This window comes from Patella vulgata, chromosome 2, assembly GCF_932274485.2.
Source record: "Patella vulgata chromosome 2, xgPatVulg1.2, whole genome shotgun sequence".
NCBI classification, from domain to species: Eukaryota; Metazoa; Mollusca; class Gastropoda; family Patellidae; genus Patella; species Patella vulgata.
The window spans coordinates 46,347,215-46,369,335 of record NC_065880.2 but is presented as its reverse complement, the minus strand read 5'-3'; the positions used below and the strand labels follow the sequence as shown (position 1 = coordinate 46,369,335).

Here is a 22,121-nt window from a genome sequence, read left to right as displayed (position 1 = left end):
GATGATATTCGTTTGGTTAAAAAGAAGAACTTAATTATGTATACCTATGGAAAATAATAAAAAAATATAATCAAAAATATTTGAACAGAAAATATGTCCATAATATCGAGATATTCTGTAATTTAGGAAATTGTTACTGGATTTTAAGAACGAACCAATTTGACCGAGGTGAGAGGAAGTTAATAAACACGCACAGGCGAAAAAAGTAAGAAAAACGGATTAATAATGAAGCACTATGTCAATTTGGCACACAAAAAGATGATGTAAATTAATAGCTAGAGAGTTTTTAGTTTCAAATTGCATCATTAGACTGAATTCATGATAAAATAAAAAAAATCATGTTGTCAAACCACAATACGTTTACACAAGCAATCATTTCTTGCAACGTTTACAATAGAATAACCAAAGAATACATATTGTATCTCATTTTCTCCACGAACAACTCAACTAATTTCTTCAAATGAGTGGTTTTCACCCATTTTTTTAAAAGATCGACAAAGATAGTTCAATATATCACCTATATTTAATCTTTGACAAATGTTAACACTGAAGAGTTTTGAAGAGAACTTTAAGGTCGTTTTTCATTGATTACCCAATACAAGACTTGATAGTCTTCGGTCTTGACAAATTGCTTTCTGAGAAAATCGCCCAAGATTATCGACTTACTCGTAATGGTGTGGGTTTGTATGACGACTTTCTTAGAGTTCAGAATTCGAGGATTCTCCTTTACCAATGTTGTGAAAACTACTTAAATTTCCATTCTTTTGAAAGTGTTGAATTTAGAGAGGTTTAATAGCCCCAACTCATAGAGATTACACGATATCAGGCGAAATAGAAGGCGATGCGTGTTGATATAACTTGTGAGATTATTTGGTTTTATCAGAAGATACGTTGATTTCATACCATTCAATTCCTCTTTAATGGCGTTTCCTACTAATAACATTTAAGTCATCAACGGGTTACAAATAAAACGTAATGAAAACGGTGTTGTTATTCGGCATATAACGTTCATTAAGGAATCAATTTCATGTTCATTGAAACTGATAACGTAGTTTAAGACCTTGACATGATTAGAGAGAGAGAGAAGCAGGAGAAATGGTAATGAACATCATTAGAAAAGCTATGATCGCCATTAATTACAAATTCGTATTTGTTTCGATAAAAAATGATAATGAAAGTTTGCTGTATTGGTTTAATGATTATGATTTCCTGCATTGAACGTCGTTTGTTGGCTAAATTAAAGGCAAAATCATCCTAAAAAATACAACAAATTAGTTAATGTTTCCGTCTTTTGAAGTATAGCGCCTCCATAAAATCGATAGGTCTGTCATCACGAACATAATTTGAGATGAAAGTAAATTTCATTGACATTCATTTAAAAAATAAAGTTTTATGTATTCATTAGTAAATAATAAAAACTCCAGATATAACAGCCTAAAAATGGAACTCTACAATATTAATAGAAAGAAAACCTTTAGAGTCTCAATTCCAGAATTTAAAAGGACATGGCATGGAGACAGAAAAATACAGATTATTCCTTAATAACAATATTCTGAATCATAAATTTTGTCGCTGATTTATGGTGTATATAGGAAAGCTTGATTATCAAGTATAGTTAACACCGCATTCATGCATATCCCCGCAGTGTTTTTCGTTTGATTAGAGCTAATCCCACTTAACACTGCTGAAATGGAAGCAAATTTCTATTCCAAATTATGACTGGTCAATAGTCCGATTAACAACCAATAGCTAACTGCTATTAACCAATGAATAGCAGAATATTGCAGAAAAACTAATTGCGTGACAAATCGGATATCAAAACTGATACAATGTAAACAATATTGTTTGGAGACGAGCAATACTTCCACCGTTTTTAATACCTTAAATCACTGTCCAAAGTTTTACGGAAGACCCTAGATTAAACGAAGGGCTGTCATGTTGCTATACTTGGGATATATTTGATTGAACGGGAAGAATAGACATACTCCCTCAAAAGCTCAAGTATCAGAAGCCAATCCAGCAATGGCCAGAGAGGGATTTCTCGGGCCATTGCTTCAGGAATATGCATTCATGACGCTTTAGTTTAATCATTTAAATCAACCGCTTACTTCGTCGTTATTGGATTCTTTAAAGTTACAATTTTATATTTTCTAAGAAAGTCAAAACATAATTATTTCTATGTCTTTTGCTCAATAGGTTGTCAACTCACTATTATTCGATCATAGGTTATCTTTCTCACACTTAAAAATCTTCACAACGGAATAGCTATCTTCAAACGTTTGAATTTGAAGTTGAAAATGATATTTTTGCCAATTTCTAACTGCCAATAGTGAATTATAGGATTATTAGGATTATTCTTTAACAAGGTAGGACTGTTTATAGATACATCTATTTTAGGGCTTTATTTTAATACATTTTAAAAATATAACTTAAAAATATGAAATTGTAACTTTAACATACACATTTTGATTCTAATTTACTTTGATAAAATATTTTAGTCTATACCTGCAATTTTAAAAACCCGGCATTAATATCATGATGTTTTTTTTAAAATAAAATCGTGGGATACTTGAAAGGTGTAGCATAATATTTAAATGTTGTGAAAACTACATTTAAATTGATATATTAGGAATTAGACGGGTCTGTTTAAAATAGTCGATGGTATGTCAATTTAATCGAATATAAAGAGTTTTCTTTAAAAAAGAGATTATGATAGCGTTTCTTCTCCGGTAATCTAAATCATAAATGGTAAAGATCAGAAAACCTACTCTCTTAGATAGAGCCGTAAATCTTGTTAAATCTGCACAATTATAGCGGAATTATGGAGAATAATTTCCCTATTTATATCTGGTAAACCATTTTATAAAGATTATGGGGTTTCTTTGCGTAAAAAATACACAGCTTTAGCGCAAAGGACTTCTGACATGATTACAAGCAGATAGGGGAAATCAGTTTTTCAAAATAATTTAATTTAATTTGAGCCATCTTACATGATCTCATACATTATCAAATCATATTAAAGGTGTAATGTAATCTTTTGGGAGCTGTATAAAAACAGTGATCTACAAGAGAAACCTTATAAACAACTCCATATCAATTATCTTGGGGATTTGCAGTGCAAATGCAACCCAATTATGTTGGGAGATTTTCGGTATAAATTATATGAAATTGCGTGTCTGAGTTCTGAAAGTAAAATATCTTACGCAAACTCATAAACATGATCGTGGAAATGCACCAAGAGGCAAAGAACACTCTTGGAAATTAAAGCAGGGCGTGTCCAGTCGTTTTATTGTGTACACAGTCATTATCTGACATGCTTAGCTGACAGAGTTCTATATAAGAGTAGGCCGTAGTGCCGCTGTCCGGTCAAAATTTCTTCATAGTACACTGTACGGCGTATTCCCGTCTTCATTAGTCCAGTTGGTGCAGAAAAGTAGGGCGTTAAATCCCATTTCATTTCATTTCATCCCATATAATATGTCATTTCGCATAATTCGTTGAATAGAATTGTTATTGCCTATAGACCTTAGCCCTATAACGATCAAATACAAACGTATCTATGAACTGCTTTGATAGCGGGGGGGGGGGGGTGAATGGTTAGCACGTGCGCGCTGCGCTGTATCATGCGGTCTGTCATTCAGTCAACTGGCGGGGTTTCGATTCCCCAGTTGTACGTGACAAGGAGTAGGGTCGCCTCTCCAACCTCATGGGTTTTCTCCGGGTCCCCCAGTTTCCTCCCACTGCTAAAGACCCCTACGCGCAAGCGAATTATTGAAATAAAATTGAACCATGTGTTAGTCCCGAAATGACCTAGTTTGTGTCGAGTGGACGTTAACCTCTCTCTCTCTCTCTCTCTCTCTCTCGCTTTGATAGCAGACATTGTCTTAATATACATTTGAATATTTCTATGTATAAGGTTGCTATACTATAGATTGGTATAATTATTTTAAATGTCACACAGTCTATTTTGTATTCATATCCGTAGGCCCCTATAGATTATGATTTTGCTTCTTCTGCTTAGCCCACGTTGGGTTTTTTATTTTAAGCTCGGGGGCGAGGTTTGTCTTATGCCAACATACAAGTATTAACGTGCAGTTGGACGTTAATCACCATCTCATTAATTTTCATTTCATTTTTCTTTTTGAAATAGTTATGATTAAAGGGAGCTAACCGCAGTTAACACACTCCAAACCAACCATAGAAAAATAATAATGGATTTGATAAACAATAACCTAATATCATTCTATAAAAGGTATAATACACTCATTTAGATACACTGTCATAAAATAAATTCACGTTTATATACAAATTATTGGTAATTTCCAAAACAGCATGTTAGAGCACGTTTGAGCAGGGATTTGATGGCCCCGGTTTCACACAACATTCTCAGATTTAAGTTAAGAATTTACTCAAAATGGTTCGCCTTATTTTAACTAAAATATAGCTCTTTATGAAACCTTTGTTGTTTTAATGTATCAAATACATCAATAAGAAACTATGTGCAAATCTGTGTGCTTCTAGATCAAAGATAGTTCTCATAATAGTGATTGAAAGGTGATTAAATTCTTAAGTCTGAGAATTTTTTGTAAAACCTGTGCCTAAACATACATTATGCAAGAGCTAAATCTGTCTATTGCAGGTCTTTCTTTAGGCCTGAATTGTTATCTAAATTATTAATTAGACATTAATTAACTGGCATCGCTAGCCTGCGATCTTTAGTGGATTATGAGCTGATTTACTGCATAATTTTCCTTCACGAATTAACGATTAAGTGGATAATCAAGACTATGCTGTTTATCGTACTGACTTTAGTAATGATGATCAAGGCTAGGCGGAAATTCGATCGCTTTGTTCTTGGTTCATAGTTGATCCATTTGAAAGAAATTTTCAGCAAATTGCCTTTACATAATTTAGTTTTTAACTATTATAGTGAGAACTGCCAACTCGTTATCGAATCTCCCATAATGTATCTTTTTGATCAAATAACAGTGATTATGAATGATCCGCGTTGTATCCTAATCCGAGATTATCAATATATTGTATTTTGATATGATAAATGCCAGATTAATATAACCTTTGTTTTCTTTCTAATAATATAAGTATTCAAATACACCCGGTACCACGTGTCACTAGGCGTTGCAGATATTACATGTATTATGTTACTCTTAGTCATATGCCGTTCTATATAATTGGAGGGTCTAGAGCACAAGTGATCTAACTACCAATTGTCATATTTTGAACTATTTAGTTGGCCATATTCTTTGACTCATAATGTATTTCGTGTCAAGGGATCTAATGTGCAGCGGAAGCTCCGGGGTTGATTATGGTAGAGTGATCTATCTGTAGTTGGGCCAACTGTCTTCTCAATTTTAATAATGGCAGTTGCGGTGCGATATGCGCAATATCGAAAGGAACCGTGATCTTTGAGTTATAAACATATATTTAAAGTTTCAGCAAAATCTGATAAAAATTGTGACCCCTAGGGGTCCACAAGCTAAAGCGGGATTTTTCGTACAATGATGTCGCCATAATCCATGAAGTTATGATCCGACACATGCCAATATCGAAAGGAACTGCTATCTTTGGGATATAAAGCCATAATTAAAGGTTCGTCAAAAGCAGATAAAATTGTGACCTGTAGAGGGTCCACAAAAAAATTAAATAGACAGACGGACGGACAGACATATGAACGAACAGGGGCAATGCCTTTATACGTCCTATACACTTTACACTCACTTTTCATTTTAACCGCCTGGCCCTTCCATCTTTCCCCTCCGCCGTCCACCTTAAATCTGCAGAACTCCAACTTCATTAAGTTGAGCCATAGAAACTCTGCTTGATTTAAGACATGAAAATATCATCCGTTGATTATCTCTGTTCACGAATGTTAACTGGTGACCCAGGCAGCAATAAATGCTTTTTTGACTAAATTCAGTGACCAATACATAATAAAATGGATTTGTGACAATTGCTATAACTCCAGTTTTTAATCCAAGTTGGATAATTTGCTTGTGTTCAAGTGATCTATCTAAAATTAAAAAGCCTGTAGCTTTTTTCATGAAAGTCAGATTGAAGTGAGCACATAGACAGAGATAGCATACAACGTCTATAATATTCAGTAATAATTTGAATAGGGTACCAATGGTGGTGTGAAATGCACATGGTTTAGACTTTGAGGTCAATTTTCAAAAAATGGGATTTTTGTAGTTATATCACTTGTGCTCTAGACCCTCCTATTTTATGAGAATATTTTATCTATTCCATGTATACGCTACAATAGTTTTCTATAAATGTATTATTAGATAACACAGCAAAATACAAACACACACAAACGTTTTATTGATAATTATACAATGGCAGAGTATTATTATCTATGAACATACAAATAATCGTCTACATGACTTTACAACGAGTTCATGACTCGAATCTAATTCAGTATCTTAAGACCAACAATACATTTATTCAGTATACAAATGATCTATAATATTAATGTATTTAACCTATAGCAAATAATACGATATACACTTATTATTGTACATAACGTTTACTCCTCCAAACAACCTGAATAACGTTCGTAACTATGCTCATGTTTACATATGGCGACGGTCACGGTCGTCGTTTCTAATGAAATCTTCCAGTTTTCTCGTTTTTCCAATATTATAATTTCTTGCTACTAATCAACTAAATATAGAAGTAAGATCGATATTCTGTCGACATAGCCGTAATGATGTATAACCGATAACGATGTATAGGGCACGGTGTAAAACCCGTTAACTGTTTGTGTACAAATTGCCGAGCAACGGTAATAGCTTGTGTAAAGATATTTCCATTCATTTATCTTTTGAATATACAATATTAGTGATACACACACACCAGTTACCTATAGGATACCTGTACACAAAATGGCGACACGGACATTGAGGACCCGGCCTTGGTCACCTGGAGTATATCGGGGGAATACACCTGTGATAGCCCACCCAATGTCACAGATGGGATCTTGTGGGGATCTATCCGTGAGAGGGGTGTCCACACCGGTGTTAAGACGAGAAAAGACCATATCTTTTGTCGATAATGGACGAGTGGATAGCGTGTCCAAGGACAACAAATTCTGTTTCAATGGTGGATATTCTCCTCGTCTACTCCACTGGCCATTAGGTAAGTGTGATAGTGTAGATGATAGTGAGAGTAGATTGTTATTATACAAGTGGTATTTATTAGTATCTGTATTTCACCTGTAGTAATATGTAAACTACGGACGAATTCGTATCAGTACATGTTTTATTCACCGGAAGGTCTACCGGCTAATGGTGACAGTCATTTTTCAGTGCTATGGAATTAAGATTTCAATTTAATCATTGAGATGATCTTTAAAATAACGCCACATAATTTTATCCTAATCTAAGCCTTAACAATATTTTATTATTGCAATAACACTGTTGTTATTGAATGTTGTTACTATCTTTAATATAGATCAATAAATCTATATTATAATATTTATAGAGCTACCAAGGTGAATATAGTATATTATAGCCACAGTGACAACAATTAAAAGAAAAACAATTATGACATCTCCAATTATGTAAATAGAACACTGATCATCCTTCATATCGCTTCATCCTGTCAATTGTGTAATTAGACATACCTGTCTGGTTCTGTGAAAAAAATGGCGGGAAACCTAAATTACTTCTGAAATACAAGCTCAAACTACGTTTCTAATTACTTTTGAGTAGTGATAGATGTCGAATACGAAACTGTGTACCCTTTCTTATATCTATTCCCATGTATTTAGAGAAATCTAACAATTCTTGGTGTAAATATCTACTTTATATGGTCTGATTTACCAGAACTTATATTTAACATCCAAATAAAAATTGAAATATTTTGTTTGTCTGCAGATTATCAACAACAGCAATATGTAGGTCGACCAGCTGTGAGACAAAAAGAAAGTCCTAATTTTAAAGGAAAGTCCGAAGATGAAGTAAGTATGATTAGCCTACTTGTTTTTTATTTGCATATGTAGGCCTATATCAAATACACATTGTCTTACTCACTGGGCCACCAGGGACACCCGGGTTCGATCCCGGTGTTGGCCGAGAAAGTACATCTGGATTTTCCGGCGTGGTTCCACCTTGTCAGTGGCGTAGGACGGAGGGCATGGCAATATTCAACGTATAGTCGTTGGGATGGGACATAGGCGTGCACGCTAAATAAATCTTGACAGTTGGAATTCGAAATAAGACTAGACGAAAGCGCAGCTGTCCGGGTAAAATTTCCCTCATAGCACACTGTATTCCGTATTCCCGTGATCATTAGCCCAGTCAGAGTAGAAAAGTAGGACGTTAAACCCCTTTTTTTTTTCATTTACAAGGATGACGTTCGTTGTGTCTATCAAACTCTCCGTAAATCACAGTTTAGAACCAGTGACTTTAGTTTTTGTAATATTTGGACATTTATTTTTGTAGCTGTTGGATAAAGTTCGAGATAAACTTACAACAGGGTTTTATGGTTTACGTCACATGTTTAAAGCCAATGATCCTATGGGAAAGGGAAATGTTACAAAGTAAGTAGAATATTATTCTAGTGTTTTATTTATTATTTTATTTGATTTTTTAATCAGAATAAGTTTATTGCAGTATATTATAGCTCAAACACCAAAAGTTACAAATTTGAATCAACTAGAAAATGATATTTACAGTTATATTTTAAAAGGGGCAATTCATTACAAAATTATTAATTGTTGACAATTGTAGGTTTATATACATTTCTGATAATACTATTAGTAAACCTGAGGATAAATTTATAATAGTTTGCAGATGATAATGTCGATAGATTTTTGTTTTCAATTAAATATGATGGCATCCAAATTATGGTATCAATGGTTCGTTGTAGTTTTATTTCCGCTATACAAGTTCAGCGTTGATCGACTAATTGATTGATTATCTTTCAGGGAAGCCTTACTGCGAATTTTGTATCATTTGTGTGGATATATTACTAAAGAACAATTTGATAGGTTTCTACGGAGGTATGTACATTTAGCTTTAACAATAACAACAACAATACTTAAAATATAAATATACTTTAAGAATAAACTTTCGAGAAACAAATATACATCTGTGTTAACAACATTAATTTACCTCAGTAGCCACTAAGACACATTTCCCAGGGAAGCTAAAAGAACAATGACGTATCAGAAAGAAAACCTAGATTCTATCGACAAAGTTAAGGGCCATAGCATTGGTACAAACTACAAATAGCAACTTCCGTACCAAAAGAGAATTAAGGTTACAACTAAGAACACTGTTAACAATAAAGTAGCATGCGCACAGATAAACTGTAGACACACTGCATAATAAATGATATCAGTTAAAGTACTGTAGAATCAAGAGTCTGCTGAGATCAACACATCAAAGGTAACAGCAGTAAATTCAAAAGGCAGTGCCATGCCACGGCTGCCAAGTACTAGAAACTGTTAAAATTGGAAGCGTCTTTATTTTCCTAAGCTTCGATTATATTATTCTATTATATTTTTCAGATTGGACTTAGATGACAACAATCTCATCTCTTTTGTGGATTTTGTGAAATGTTTCCAAGACAATGAGGTCGGTATCAAATATATCCATTCCAATAACACGATTCTATTCCTTTTTTTCTTTGGGGGGGGGAGGGTCTGTGGGACTATCTTAAATATAAGTTTCTTTATTTTATAATTTTCTCTGTAACACATATAAATATACATTATATATATTAACTATTCGCTATTCTTGTTTTCAAAGACTGTAAGAAGACAATGGGTGATTCCAACCAAGAAAATGGAAACACAAGAATTCCGGCGCGCCATGTACCCTGAAGAGAATCTGCGTGATTTAGAGAATATGCAATGTGATCCACATCATTCAGCTCCTTATGCCGCTGCATTTTTAAGGGATAAACTGAACACGGGGTAAGACAAACATCCACATCTAACAACATATAGCTCACTAATACATTCTTTTTTTTAAATAAGACTAATTTTAAGCAGCTATTGAAATAAAGCAGGGCAATAAGTAAAGAAAATTGTCGTATTTATCTTTGAAACAATACCAAAATAAATGTGTTATTTCTGTTAACAGGGAATCTAATATCCGTGACCTTCTACCCACCGCATGTTTTGAACCTAATGGAATGGTTCTTGCACCACAACTAAGAGAAGCTATGGCACAACTCGGGATTTATTTCACCAATTCAGAATATGATAAATTTTGGTCGAGGTACGTTCCTTTTTGTAATTCTTCTTTTGCGTGTTCTACTTGCAAGCATTTTATTTATCTAAGTTGTTATAAATAATGAATAATGTACAAGTAGACTTTTGTAATAAAAATGAATAAATAATAATTTAGAATAGAGTTATTTAATTATGTAACTGCTTGGCCCTTTTCCCCTTTGTTCCTTGAGTTGTCACGAATTAATTGTTATTATTCTAGATTTGACAGAGATAATTGTGGAGCTGTCTACACAAAACAATTATACAAACAAATAGGTTTAACATCACTGGGACAACCTAAAATCACCTCTACTGCCATCACAACATCCAACAGCCATAAAAACTCCTCACATCAAAGTCACAAATCAGAAATCGTCACATGTTGGAGCTCGGAGGAAAAAGATGGTGTCCGCCATGACACTTTACGAACCAGTTACAACTATGACGTCGAGGATGAAAACGTCGATGAAAAACAAGAAACGAAAGTGAAGCATCAGCGAACCAATGACTCGAAAGATAGGAAAGCCAGTCGACGGACTAATGTTGTTAGTAAACCACCGGTGCCACCAACATCTGAAAAATCTAGTGTTACGGTTTCACGTAAACAGAAAACTACCCAGCAAACGGCTACCAAATTTGAAAATGTTCTTGATAGTCTACACTCAAAGGTAAATCGGGTTTATTTCTTATTTAAAATAGAAGCTTGGGAGAATTGTGTGGCTTGACTTATATGGCTTCCTAAAAGAGTTAATCAGTATTTTTTCGTTTAAGTTTAATATATTCAATAGACTCAGTAAACTAATTTTAGCTTCTTGAAGTTATCAGTCATTATGGATAAAAGACATATAGCGTTAGTTGTAGTTGACTAATATGATTTACGTATCACGGGAAGAATGATGTCTAATTTTCGCTGCTGTTTATTTTATGTAATCCGGGTATTTATGTTGCTTTATTCAGACTAACAGATTATCATCTGACAAGGTAAATAGTAGCTGCTTTTAACCACAATTTATATCTAATATCCACCCTCTCTAATATCTTATTTGGTATATTCTTCGATGTATAATGATCATGTCATTTGTCTTATTCATATTTACTTGCTCGAAACTGTTTGCATGGATCACATTTTTAGATTATTTTATGATCTATTATCATAGCAAACGTATAACTCTAACCAGGACAAACACACTCAGTCTTTCTGCACCTTGATGGATAAAACTTAGATTGTCACTGCACAATTTTCTTCATGTAGCTGTACTACCTATGTACGACGGTCTGTTACAAAGATAGCGTGTGCAACTGCAACCCTCTTCATTAAGTGATCTAATCAAAAGTATAACAAAACAAATTTTATATAGAATGATCGCTCGAAATTAAAAATACCTATATTGATGAACTTTTACAGATAATTCTTTATGAATAGAACTTAATTTATGTTAAATAAATCAAAGGTTTTATGTACAACAGAATGACTGAAGTAATTACATTAACACTACTAAACTTACATGTACATGTAGATATTGCTGTATCTATTATTACTGTATATTACGAAATATCTAGTTTTTTCCATAGATATTTGGATTTGGTTTTGTGGGTATTTTTTAGTTATATGTATTTATTTTGTTCTGTTTCAGTATGAAGGTCCATATACTTTTATGCTCGAAGCATTTCAACTGTTTGACTATTTAGATGATGGATATATTTCTAAAGTAGATTTTCGAAGAGTCATGAAAGAGTTTGGTATAACTATTGCTGCTTTAGAATTAGAAGAGTTTTTAAGAAGGTAAGAAGACTGCATTATGTACTTTTCTTATATTTCTAAACTAGTGGGAATATATGCATAAACTCATTGTATCCTAATAAGTATTCGATGAAAAATAGATTTTCTTTACAAATATTTCAGTTGTGGGATTCGCACTATTCAAGGTCAGATCAATTATAAAGACTTCTTAGTAAAATATCAGAATCGTGAGAAAACAGGAATATTGAATGGTACCAGTGGAAACAATAACAAGATGTAAGTATAAGTATAATTTTAGACATGTCGTCAAGAAACCAATAAAGAACAATATTTCAGAGGCCTGCTTATTCAAATTAAGATGCTCTCAAGACAAATTACATTTTGTCCATGAATTGAGCATCTATAAATTAAATATTGTTCATCATATTTCATGTACGCTAAACACTCAAATTTCTCGCTAACACAGCTAGCTGGAATCAAATAAATTCTATTTGTCAACTATCATTAATGTCTTTAGTATTCATTCTGATTTGAGCGTTAATTATACCTGATCATTTTGAACCTTTTTTATGCATTTTCAAGAATTCGACAAGAAACAAAATCGGAGGTAAAAAATACAACAAAATCAGAACATCTGGAATCAGCAGTGGTAGAACATTTACATGGTGATTTCATCAAATTAGTATCTGATTTCAAGTAAGTTTGTTTCATTGTAAATTAATAGTATTTATAGATAGAAGATTGTTCTCTTTAAATCAGACGAAACGACGTCTTTGGAATGGAAACGGTTATGATTATACTCGGATATCTCTAAGCGTATTATATCCTTACCTCCTTCGTCCAGGCTCACTCGTTTTATATGTATACATTATTCTATAATATCAAAACGGTAGGACGAAACATCGGAATGATAACCTTTTTCTCTATTACTGAAGACAAAACAATGGAGGAGTCAGAAGTGTGCTCCGAGAAAAATCTATTTATTTGTTATAAATACTGGAACAGTCCTTTACTGGACAATTGTATCAGAATCCAAGCTGAAGGCTTAGACATTTTTACAGTAAGGACCCCTCAGTCGGGATGCGATCTTCTAACGGAAATTATATTGTATTACAGAGAAGCCGATGTTAATAATGAAGGTAAAGTTAGTGAAGAGACATTTAGAAATGTTATAGAGAATCAGTTGGGTGGTACTTTAACTGATAAACAGTGGAAGGTCTTACAGAAAGATGTCGGTGCTCAAGAGAATGGTGCTATCTCTTATCCTGGTTTCCTTGCCAAATTTGACATACAGTAAGTTAGAGTTTAGAATGTTTGGGTTGATAATAGGATAACAGGGCGTATTCTAACCCAAAACATTGAGACATTTGTTATTAAATATGAGCGAGTTATTGTTATTTTGTTTCATTATTCAATATATCAACCATTGAATGGTACTCAGTTTATCCTTTAAGGCTTGAGGTCTACAAACAATAAAATCTAAAGATCGTTCTGTTTGTCCATGGTCTTTTATTTCTCCATCTTATATAAACAGTCTCTAATTTTACAACTTCTTGGACAAGAGCATTGTATAACATATACAATTACAGAGAAAATAGCAGTTTGAATAAATCACCGCTGCTTTCAAGCTATCTGTATATGTTCATTATTAAATCATGCATTTTTTGCATGTTTTTTATGTAGACCAGGAACATGGAATCAACAATTACATGGTGAAACTATTCTACCCAAACATACAATACATAAGATTGATGACCCTACAATGGAAAAACTACGTCATATGGCATCGTATATGATGTCTGTAAAAGACAAGGAGGAAACTGATGAAAGAACCAGACTTGTTCTTGAGGTAACTTTTATTAATTAAAATCGCAAAGCGTTAAGTTTTAAGACGTTAATGCATTGTACACAAGGCTAAATTTAATGCCAAAATATCTCAAACATCATTAGTGAAATGCATAATACAGTTTGAAATGCCTGAATTTATAGCTTATTTTTATAAACAATTATCATACCTTATATAATAGAAACATATAAAAGTTGTGATGTTTATTACAGACAAACAGACAGATAGAAGATATTTTTAGAAGTAGATTTCACACATTTGATAAAGTAAGTATAATATAGATGTATATTAATTAAGAAAACGCTGAAATTAACTATAGGTTTCACACATAATCAGCTCTATTTATAAAAGAAAATAATATACTTGATATATTAAAGGAGCTAAATCTCTATTTGTTAGAACCTAAAATGGACGAGAATGGGTCAAACACATACATAATGTAATATGAATGCAGATAAACTGATTTACATTCGTTTTGTAAAACTTTTATCAGTTTTGTTCGACGAAATACGCCAGAAGCTCAAAAAGAATGGCAGTCACTCGCGTCTGGTCAGTCCAGTTTACACCGAAAACGGTTTGACGCTTCACTTGTGCACTGACATTTAATTTATCCTCGTTCTACAAGGCGCCTCATTTCAAATCGCACTCGTGTGCATCGAGTGGATAATGTACAATATAAAGGATTTTTTTTTTACTTTATAGCACTTCAAAGACATGGATAGGAAAATGACAGGGCGAATGACAAAATGGCAATTTGGTGCGTTACTAAGATTGTAAGTAATAAATGATGCTGAAGTGTTTTTTAGTGTTTTATGATAAACAGTCACATAACTCGGTTATAATCATTTCCGAGCAGTCCCAATTATTGTGTTTAGCCTTCGATATAGTTATGTATGTTGTTTATTACAATTTTAACTTTCAATACTTTATTATGGACATTGATTATAATTAGGTATATATACTTAGTCCATTTGTGAAAACAGAACGTCACGCCTACATACAAATCTGGGACTGCTACTTTAAATGATAAAACAAGATCTTCTTCAACAAATGAAAACATGTACTTCCTGGTCCGAGTACTTCCCTAATTTATATATCATTTTTATCACTAATATTACCCCACTGTATGCTGTAAAATGTATCAAATTTATTCAAACCATTTTGTTATTTTAAAGAACTGGCTTAACGTTAAATCAGAAAGAATTGGACAGATTATGGTCCACGTTAAGTCTGGCTAGAGATGGAATGTTAGCATACAGTGCCTTAATAAAACAGTTTAGTCCAGCCAATAGAGTTCGATCCGTTTGGGGTAAAGCTCCATCATTCGATGGTAAGAAATTTTCATAGGGTTTATTTTACGTATATGTTTTGTTTTAATTTTTCAAAATCACCATTCACCGAAATAAATAAAATATTTTGGGGTAAAACAGAAGCTTGTCTATAGGTTATTGGCTGATAAGATTGTCTGCGATATAACCCTCGATGGAAGCGGACGTTAAACACTTATAGTAGAAGAAGGCTGATAAATATATTGGTAATATCTATTGAAATGTCCATATTTATGCTTGTTTTGTAGAGAACACTCAATCGATGGTAGAACGAGCCAGACAGATACAAAGAGAAAGAAAAGAGGGCTTCAGACTGCGACCACATTCAGCGCCAAATACCGGACGACCACGTAGTGCCAAAGCCTCTGCTCCTCTGAATTTGAAAACCGACACCTCCAAATTATTGAGACGGAAAGAGATAATGAAAAAGTTACAGCCCTTTGTAAGTCTTTCTTATGTTACAATATTACTTGCAACTTACAAATTAATAACTTGACATTATAATCATAAATCTTTGGGCACATTTAAATGAACAATCTAGAACTAGTTATAGAAATATTACTCTGATTTTCTCGAAATATTATCTGTACCGTTTTGGAAGTTCTATAAACGTAACATAAAACGAAAGTCAAGGTTAAAACAGCCATATTCGTTTTGCCGCAAATGAGTTAATTTTGAAGTAAATTATTGAAAACAAACTCTCATGGATAAAAAAATATATTGCAAATATTTTTGTTTTATATAAGGTTGCCAAGAATTGGGATCGTCTTCATCAGTCTTTTATAAATCTAGACAGACAGGGTTTCTCTAACATAGGCTATATGGAAATGAGGGTAAGAAGAAGTTCATTTTCCATTAATAGAATATCCTTTTATCGAGACTTTTATGATTTAATTATTTTGAATATTACTTTAAAAAATGAAGTACGGAATGGATAATTTTGTAGATGATGTTTCTTCCAAAATAGGTGCCATGCCTTGTGTTTCGTACATAAAACATCTGATATATTTACAGGGCCTCATGACACAACTCCAGTTTGGTTTAAATAATACAGATATGGGTGAAATAATCGACCAATTTGACCTCGAAGGAAATGGAAGGTAATTTGGATTATCTTGTGTGACGTAAAAACGTTCAAGTGAATTGTATCAGCTTATCTTCATTGAATTTGCTCATAGAACTTTTACTCATGAATATGGAATGTTTCTGTGTGTGTGAAAGGAAAGGGGGTGGTCTAATAAGTAGACTTTAGATCACAAGGTCTGTCATTGAGTCAAGTGGTGTGGTTTGAATCCCAGACTTGTACATGCCAAGGATTACCATCGTTTGGGTTTTCGCCGGGTCCTTCGGCTTCTTCCCACTGCTAAAACCCCTACCCGCTCATGAATTATAGAAATAAGAATGTACCATAAGTATGTTAGTCGTGAAACTACCTAGTTTGAGTGGACGTTAAACCCCATTTATCGACCACCCCCTGTATCAATATGACATGGAATATTAATAACAGTTGCCAATCGTTTTCCTACACTTCAGGTTTCACTACATTGCCTTTTTAGAAGCTTTTGGCCCACAGGGTGGTAATTTCGATATGTTTGAGGAAGTAAATGAAATGTCTCCTAATTTCGTAGGAAAGGTATGTATATTCGTTTATTCTACATATTATTTAGGCTCAGTCTATATAGAATTGCACAAGCATCACTTTTACAGATTATAATGCACAATAATATTAATTATGCACAAGAGGGGGTGTGACTTTCTGAATATGTTATTCCTGCATCTTCGAAAGAGTGGGGTTTGGGTTTATTTACATAAATCGATTTAATGATACGGGAATGCTTTGGGTCAGATATTCTGTTTGATATTTTACATGTTCCGAACTATTTCCAGCAATCCTGTGATGTTACTGAAACAAAGGGTAGTTTTGCTATTCCAACTGCTGTTTATACTATGAGAACAAAGGTTTGCACTTAAATAAGTAGTGTAGAACAAAGTAGTATCACCTTTAGAAAAGTTTACAATTAGAGCCGTATATAGAATTAATAACGAATATAGATTTAAATACCATCATGTTTAATCATCATCTTACATGGCAGTTTGTATACGAAGTGTAATTTTATTTTTTAGATATCTGACATTTATTTACCAGATTAAATATGCATTTTCACAAGATTTAGATACAGAGCTGGCCGTTCTTGCTACAATAGTTCAAAAATAGATAATGAAAAATGAATATATTGAATATTTCCGTCAAATTACTAGTTTCTGGGCGAATTATCAGGCTTTGAAGTTTTCACAATATAGTCTCGATTTTCCAATTTTTAAATCAAATTATTAAATTGTGATCGTGTGTCAATCCATTAAAAATGGCGACCCTCCGATAGTCTAAGGGAGTTGATAAATAGTTTTTGTCATCTGAATAATGTCTAATTAATAAGAATTAATTTAAATTAAAGTCCAAAAAGTAAATTTGCAATAGGCGGATTTACCTCTTAGGAAATGCATCTTTAACAGTAGCATGATTAAAATATACATCATCCTAGAGCTAATCGGGTCCAGGAAACCAGTAACATTTTATTTCCTAGATTTTGCTGACAAAACCTTTTGACCCGTCTGACTCCATGAGAGAATGTCCATAAGAGACCATCTGACTAAATCGGAAGGAATGGCTAGATGGGGTTATATTTTATAACATCGCCAGGAGCATCTTCCCAGATTATTTCTGACCATTTTATATAGATAAAAGTATACGTAGATGCTTTTAAAATTAGATTACAGTTTAACATTTGGTCCGGACTTTAACTGGGTTGGTTGGTTGGTTATAGCACTTCTTAATGTAGCACAATATCATCTTGACTTTTATATGGATTATTCGCCTAATCTTGATGAAATTATCTGTATTTTGCCCTGCTTATATGTTGGTCCCCTTTTTCAATCGCTGCCTTGGGATTTTGACATTTCCCAAGTTCTACAACAATCGGGAATATACCACTTCGTAATCTTGTTATGGCAGATAATTGTTTTCCGTTTAGGTGGGATACTTGCAAGAGATAATCTTAACGGCTGAATTTTGGGCGACTGTTGGATATCAGATTTCCTATTAAATAAGTCTGTGTAATTGAGATCTTATTTGAGTTTGTGAGGTACACAATTAGGCCGATCTTGTAATATTAAAATAGTCTAATAGATCACACTCATTTAAGGTTTATCTGATTTCCTGACACCACGTGGTTTTCAGAGCTATGTCTTTGTATCAATGGGATTCGGCTGTGGTCCATCTTACACAGCCGACACATTCGCCCAACACCATTGACAAGGAGGAAATACCTTTGATACCATTGAGAATCGAACCCCGAATCTTCTGGTTAGTAAGTCAGCGCCTTAGTCACTGAGCCACCTCTACTCATATAACATAATATGCAATGGGGTATATAATCATAATTGTATAACTGGGAAGGAAAGGAAATGCTGGTTTCTTCAATAATAAATCAACTTCGTGTTACTTTTCTCGACTAAAAATGCTTACATTCAACATTACGATATTTTCTGTGTTTCAGCTTTTAAGAGAATGGCAGAATTTGAGACGAGCCTTTAGAAAAATGGATTCTAACAATGATGGTTATTTAGAAGTGGGCGATTTTAAGAAATGTTTAAAACTCTGTAATATTGACGGATCAGACGAAGATTTGTATCATTTGTTTTCGCAGTTCGACAGAGAATTAACCGGTAAAATCGCCTACAGAGAATTTCTTAAAACTCTGTTAAGTGTTAAGTAAGAAAAATGACATATTATATCTTCATATTATATTTTCATCTACACAATCAATTTGTATTAATATTATGTGCGCCACTGGTTTATTCTCATTATGTGTGCAAATTAAAAAATCCACTTAACTTAGTGATGACGATTTATTTCCTATAAACTAGTTTTTCGGAATGCTCGAAGGTATGTTTTATAATCATTATCATCATATCGAAGTTTTTAATTACTAACGTATTTTGTATATTTAACGATTCAATATGTATACAAAGACATTCAATGAGAAATAAATATACAGAACTTTTATATTTTTATCTGATATACAGACTATAAGATTTATAAGCATGTTGGTGAATCGCTTCATTGACTTTTTAATTTGCACATAAGTAAGACTACACCGCGCCATTATTCCTCGAGTGCTAATAGATTTTAATTTTCCTATTGTCATAAGTTTTTTTTTTTTTTATTAATTTGATAATGTATAAATGATATTTCTAACAGACCGTGTACATTTAAGAATGTGGGCAGTAATTGTATTCCATAAAATTGTGACCTGTATAATGTGTTTGTCGTTGTTAGTTTATGTTTAATTTTGTTTAAATGTTATTCATGTACTATTATCAAATACTTAAACAGAATATTTTATGGTATAGTTATTTCATTTCGAAGGGGTATAATGTTAATGCAGTAAATGCCTTTACTCATGCAATCCTGTGATATTTCCATGTAAATAATTAGATAATATTATACTATTGTTCACTAAGGAATTTGAAACTTTTTCTAAGTTGTATATTTCAAATTTTATTCTATTTGTAAAATAATATTTATCATCAAGGTGCAGCTAGTTCTACAGTTGTTATAAATATATATTGATCTAATTTTGTTTAAATCTATGTAGACTTATTTGAAATTCTGTTATGAATTCACTGTTATGAATTACACTAAATTCTATTATAAACAAGATGGTTTTAGTCTTATTGATATACCAACTATTCCGTCCCTTTCTTTGTTACTTGCAGGGGTGGATGGCCGAATGGTTAGCGCGTGCGCGTTTTATCATAATGTCTGCCATTGAGTCAACTGTGGTGGTTTTGATTCCCCGTATACGTGACAAGCAGTGGTGTTGCCTGTCCAACCTCGTTGGTTTTCTCCGAGACCTCCCACTGCTCAAGACCCCTACGAGCAAGCGAATTATTGAAATAAAATTGAACCATGTTAATCCCGAAATGACCTAGTTTGTGTCGAGTGGACGTTAAACCCTATTTCTCTATCTCTCTCTTTGTTGCTTAGACAAGTAAAAATTGAATCTATCTTATACTTCGATTGCGATTCGTTTTTTTCTTTCTAAATCGAAAGACGAGATTTACCAATGCAGGGGCGTGCTGGCACTCTCAATTTTTTGAGGGGATTCCGCGTGAAAATTAGAGCTCTCAGGGGGGCCCGCTTATACGGGTGGACTTATTGTTTAATGGGGGCCTGGGAAGACACCGTCCTCCTAAACTCCCTGCCAGCACGCCCCTGTCAATGTGATTGTTGGCTTTCTTCTAGATTTCCACTGTTTTATTAATCTTGTGCTTGTGCAGGCGGGGATCAACTGGCTAAGTGGGTAAGACGCTGGCTCGCTAGCCTGGAGATCGGGTGTTCGATCCCTGCATTGGCCGAGAAAGTTCATCCAGATTTTCCGGCGTGGTTCTCCCTTGTCAGTGATGCAGGACGGAGGGTCTGACAAGGAAAGCTGTCTTGTCGTTCGGATGGGACGAAAAACTGAGGTCCCGTGTACACATTGGCGTGCACGTAAAAGATCCCTTGGCAGTTGGAATTCGATATAAGAGTAGGCCGTAGTGCCGCTGTCCGGGCAAAATTTCCCTCATAGCACACTGTATGGCGTATGCCCGTCTTCATTAGCCCAGGCTGTGATTCTCGTTAATCAGCATTCATTGATGAATTAAGTCGTGATAGTAACATTAGTCGGATCCTGGTCAAACGCAACCGTGTGCAAAAGTATATTTGGGCATTTTAAACCTTTCGGGGGCACATTAGACGTTTGACACCGTGTTAACTATTTACAAACTATAGTTACAAAGCATTAATAAAAGGACAAGCTACATTAGCAGTTTACTGGTAGGGAAGAGGACAATGTGGTTCAACAGGATTAAGATGACATAAGGTATCTTCTGACGTCCAATGCGGTTCCCCCTTGCCAGTGGTGCAGGACTGAGGACCTGGCATAGTCGTTCGGATGGGACGAAAAACTGATGTCCGTGTACACAATGGCGTGCACGAAAAAGAACCCTTGATATAAGAATAGGCCGAATGCCGACGTTCGGGCAAAATTTCCCCCCTAGCACTCTATATGGCGTACGCCCGTCTCCATTATCCCAGTCGGTGCAGAAAAGTAGGACGTTAAACCCCATTTCATTTCTTTTCTGGCTTCCAATACCCACCAGCAAGTGGGACATTTTACCAAGCAGAATTGTCTTCCCAAGAAGTGCAGACTTACGGATGCCGAATTGTTAGACGTACATGGGTGAATGAAACTGAGGATGTTTATCCATCGAGCAAATTACTGATAAGTCTACGACACTTTAGCTCAACTCCAATTCAAAACAAATCATTTCGGGACTGGTATATTCAATTTTCTAGCACACACGGTTGACTAGAGATCGCTACATTATCTGGCAATATATATACAGAATCTCACGCTGCCAGCTTCCCGTACTAATTGAGGGGTCCACGTAGCATTGAGAGTATTCGTCACCGACTATACTCTGTCGATCAGCATACCAGACGACCTTTCGTGGATAAATTTCGACCCATCGTCGTTGTGTCCCCAATCATACCAAAAATCACATTTTAGCGATGGTGCGTTTTCACCGTGTCTCCGTATATTTCTATTTCAATAGTTAGCGCGTATTGTTCTTTAGCAGAGCGTAAAAGTTGTCGAAAAACCGACCCATGTCGTGTAGCCGCTTACTATCAGGATAGATACAGAGACCTGTTTGGCAAGAGTTGACTGTTTGGGCTAAAGCCCTGTCTGTGACACTTTCAATAACAGTAGTAACAAGCCAACAGTGAGGCTGATGTCCCCCGCCGAAATAGGAAAATAATTAGAGGACACATATAAATTTATCACAAATTATCTTTTACAAAGTATTGAACAATCAAACAGTATATCTTTACTTATAGTCTAACAATCAAAGTAGGAGAGT

The 22,121-nt window shown here is 34.2% G+C and overlaps 1 protein-coding gene across 3 annotated transcripts; it reads left to right on the top strand.

Annotated features, from left to right (window-relative positions):
• The first annotated feature begins 6,639 nt into the window (after positions 1 to 6,639).
• LOC126811060 (uncharacterized) lies at positions 6,640 to 19,873 on the top strand. Of its 3 annotated transcripts, XM_050536526.2 has the most exons (23): positions 6,644 to 7,155; positions 7,896 to 7,978; positions 8,463 to 8,560; positions 8,948 to 9,022; positions 9,533 to 9,599; positions 9,774 to 9,940; positions 10,110 to 10,247; positions 10,461 to 10,908; positions 11,198 to 11,221; positions 11,875 to 12,023; positions 12,144 to 12,257; positions 12,564 to 12,677; positions 13,098 to 13,274; positions 13,665 to 13,830; positions 14,040 to 14,093; positions 14,530 to 14,600; positions 15,003 to 15,157; positions 15,404 to 15,597; positions 15,902 to 15,988; positions 16,170 to 16,255; positions 16,689 to 16,788; positions 17,043 to 17,114; positions 18,710 to 19,873. In XM_050536526.2, the coding sequence occupies exons 1-23, from the start codon at positions 6,903 to 6,905 to the stop codon at positions 18,926 to 18,928; spliced, it is 3,111 nt and encodes a 1,036-aa protein (XP_050392483.1). In that variant the 5' UTR covers positions 6,644 to 6,902; the 3' UTR covers positions 18,929 to 19,873. The 3 variants fall into 3 exon arrangements, with proteins under 3 accessions (XP_050392486.1, XP_050392483.1, XP_050392484.1); XM_050536529.2 differs by lacking the exon at positions 17,043 to 17,114 and having other exon boundaries at positions 6,640 to 7,155; XM_050536527.2 differs by lacking the exon at positions 11,198 to 11,221 and having other exon boundaries at positions 6,647 to 7,155.
• Positions 19,874 to 22,121: the final 2,248 nt, after the last annotated feature.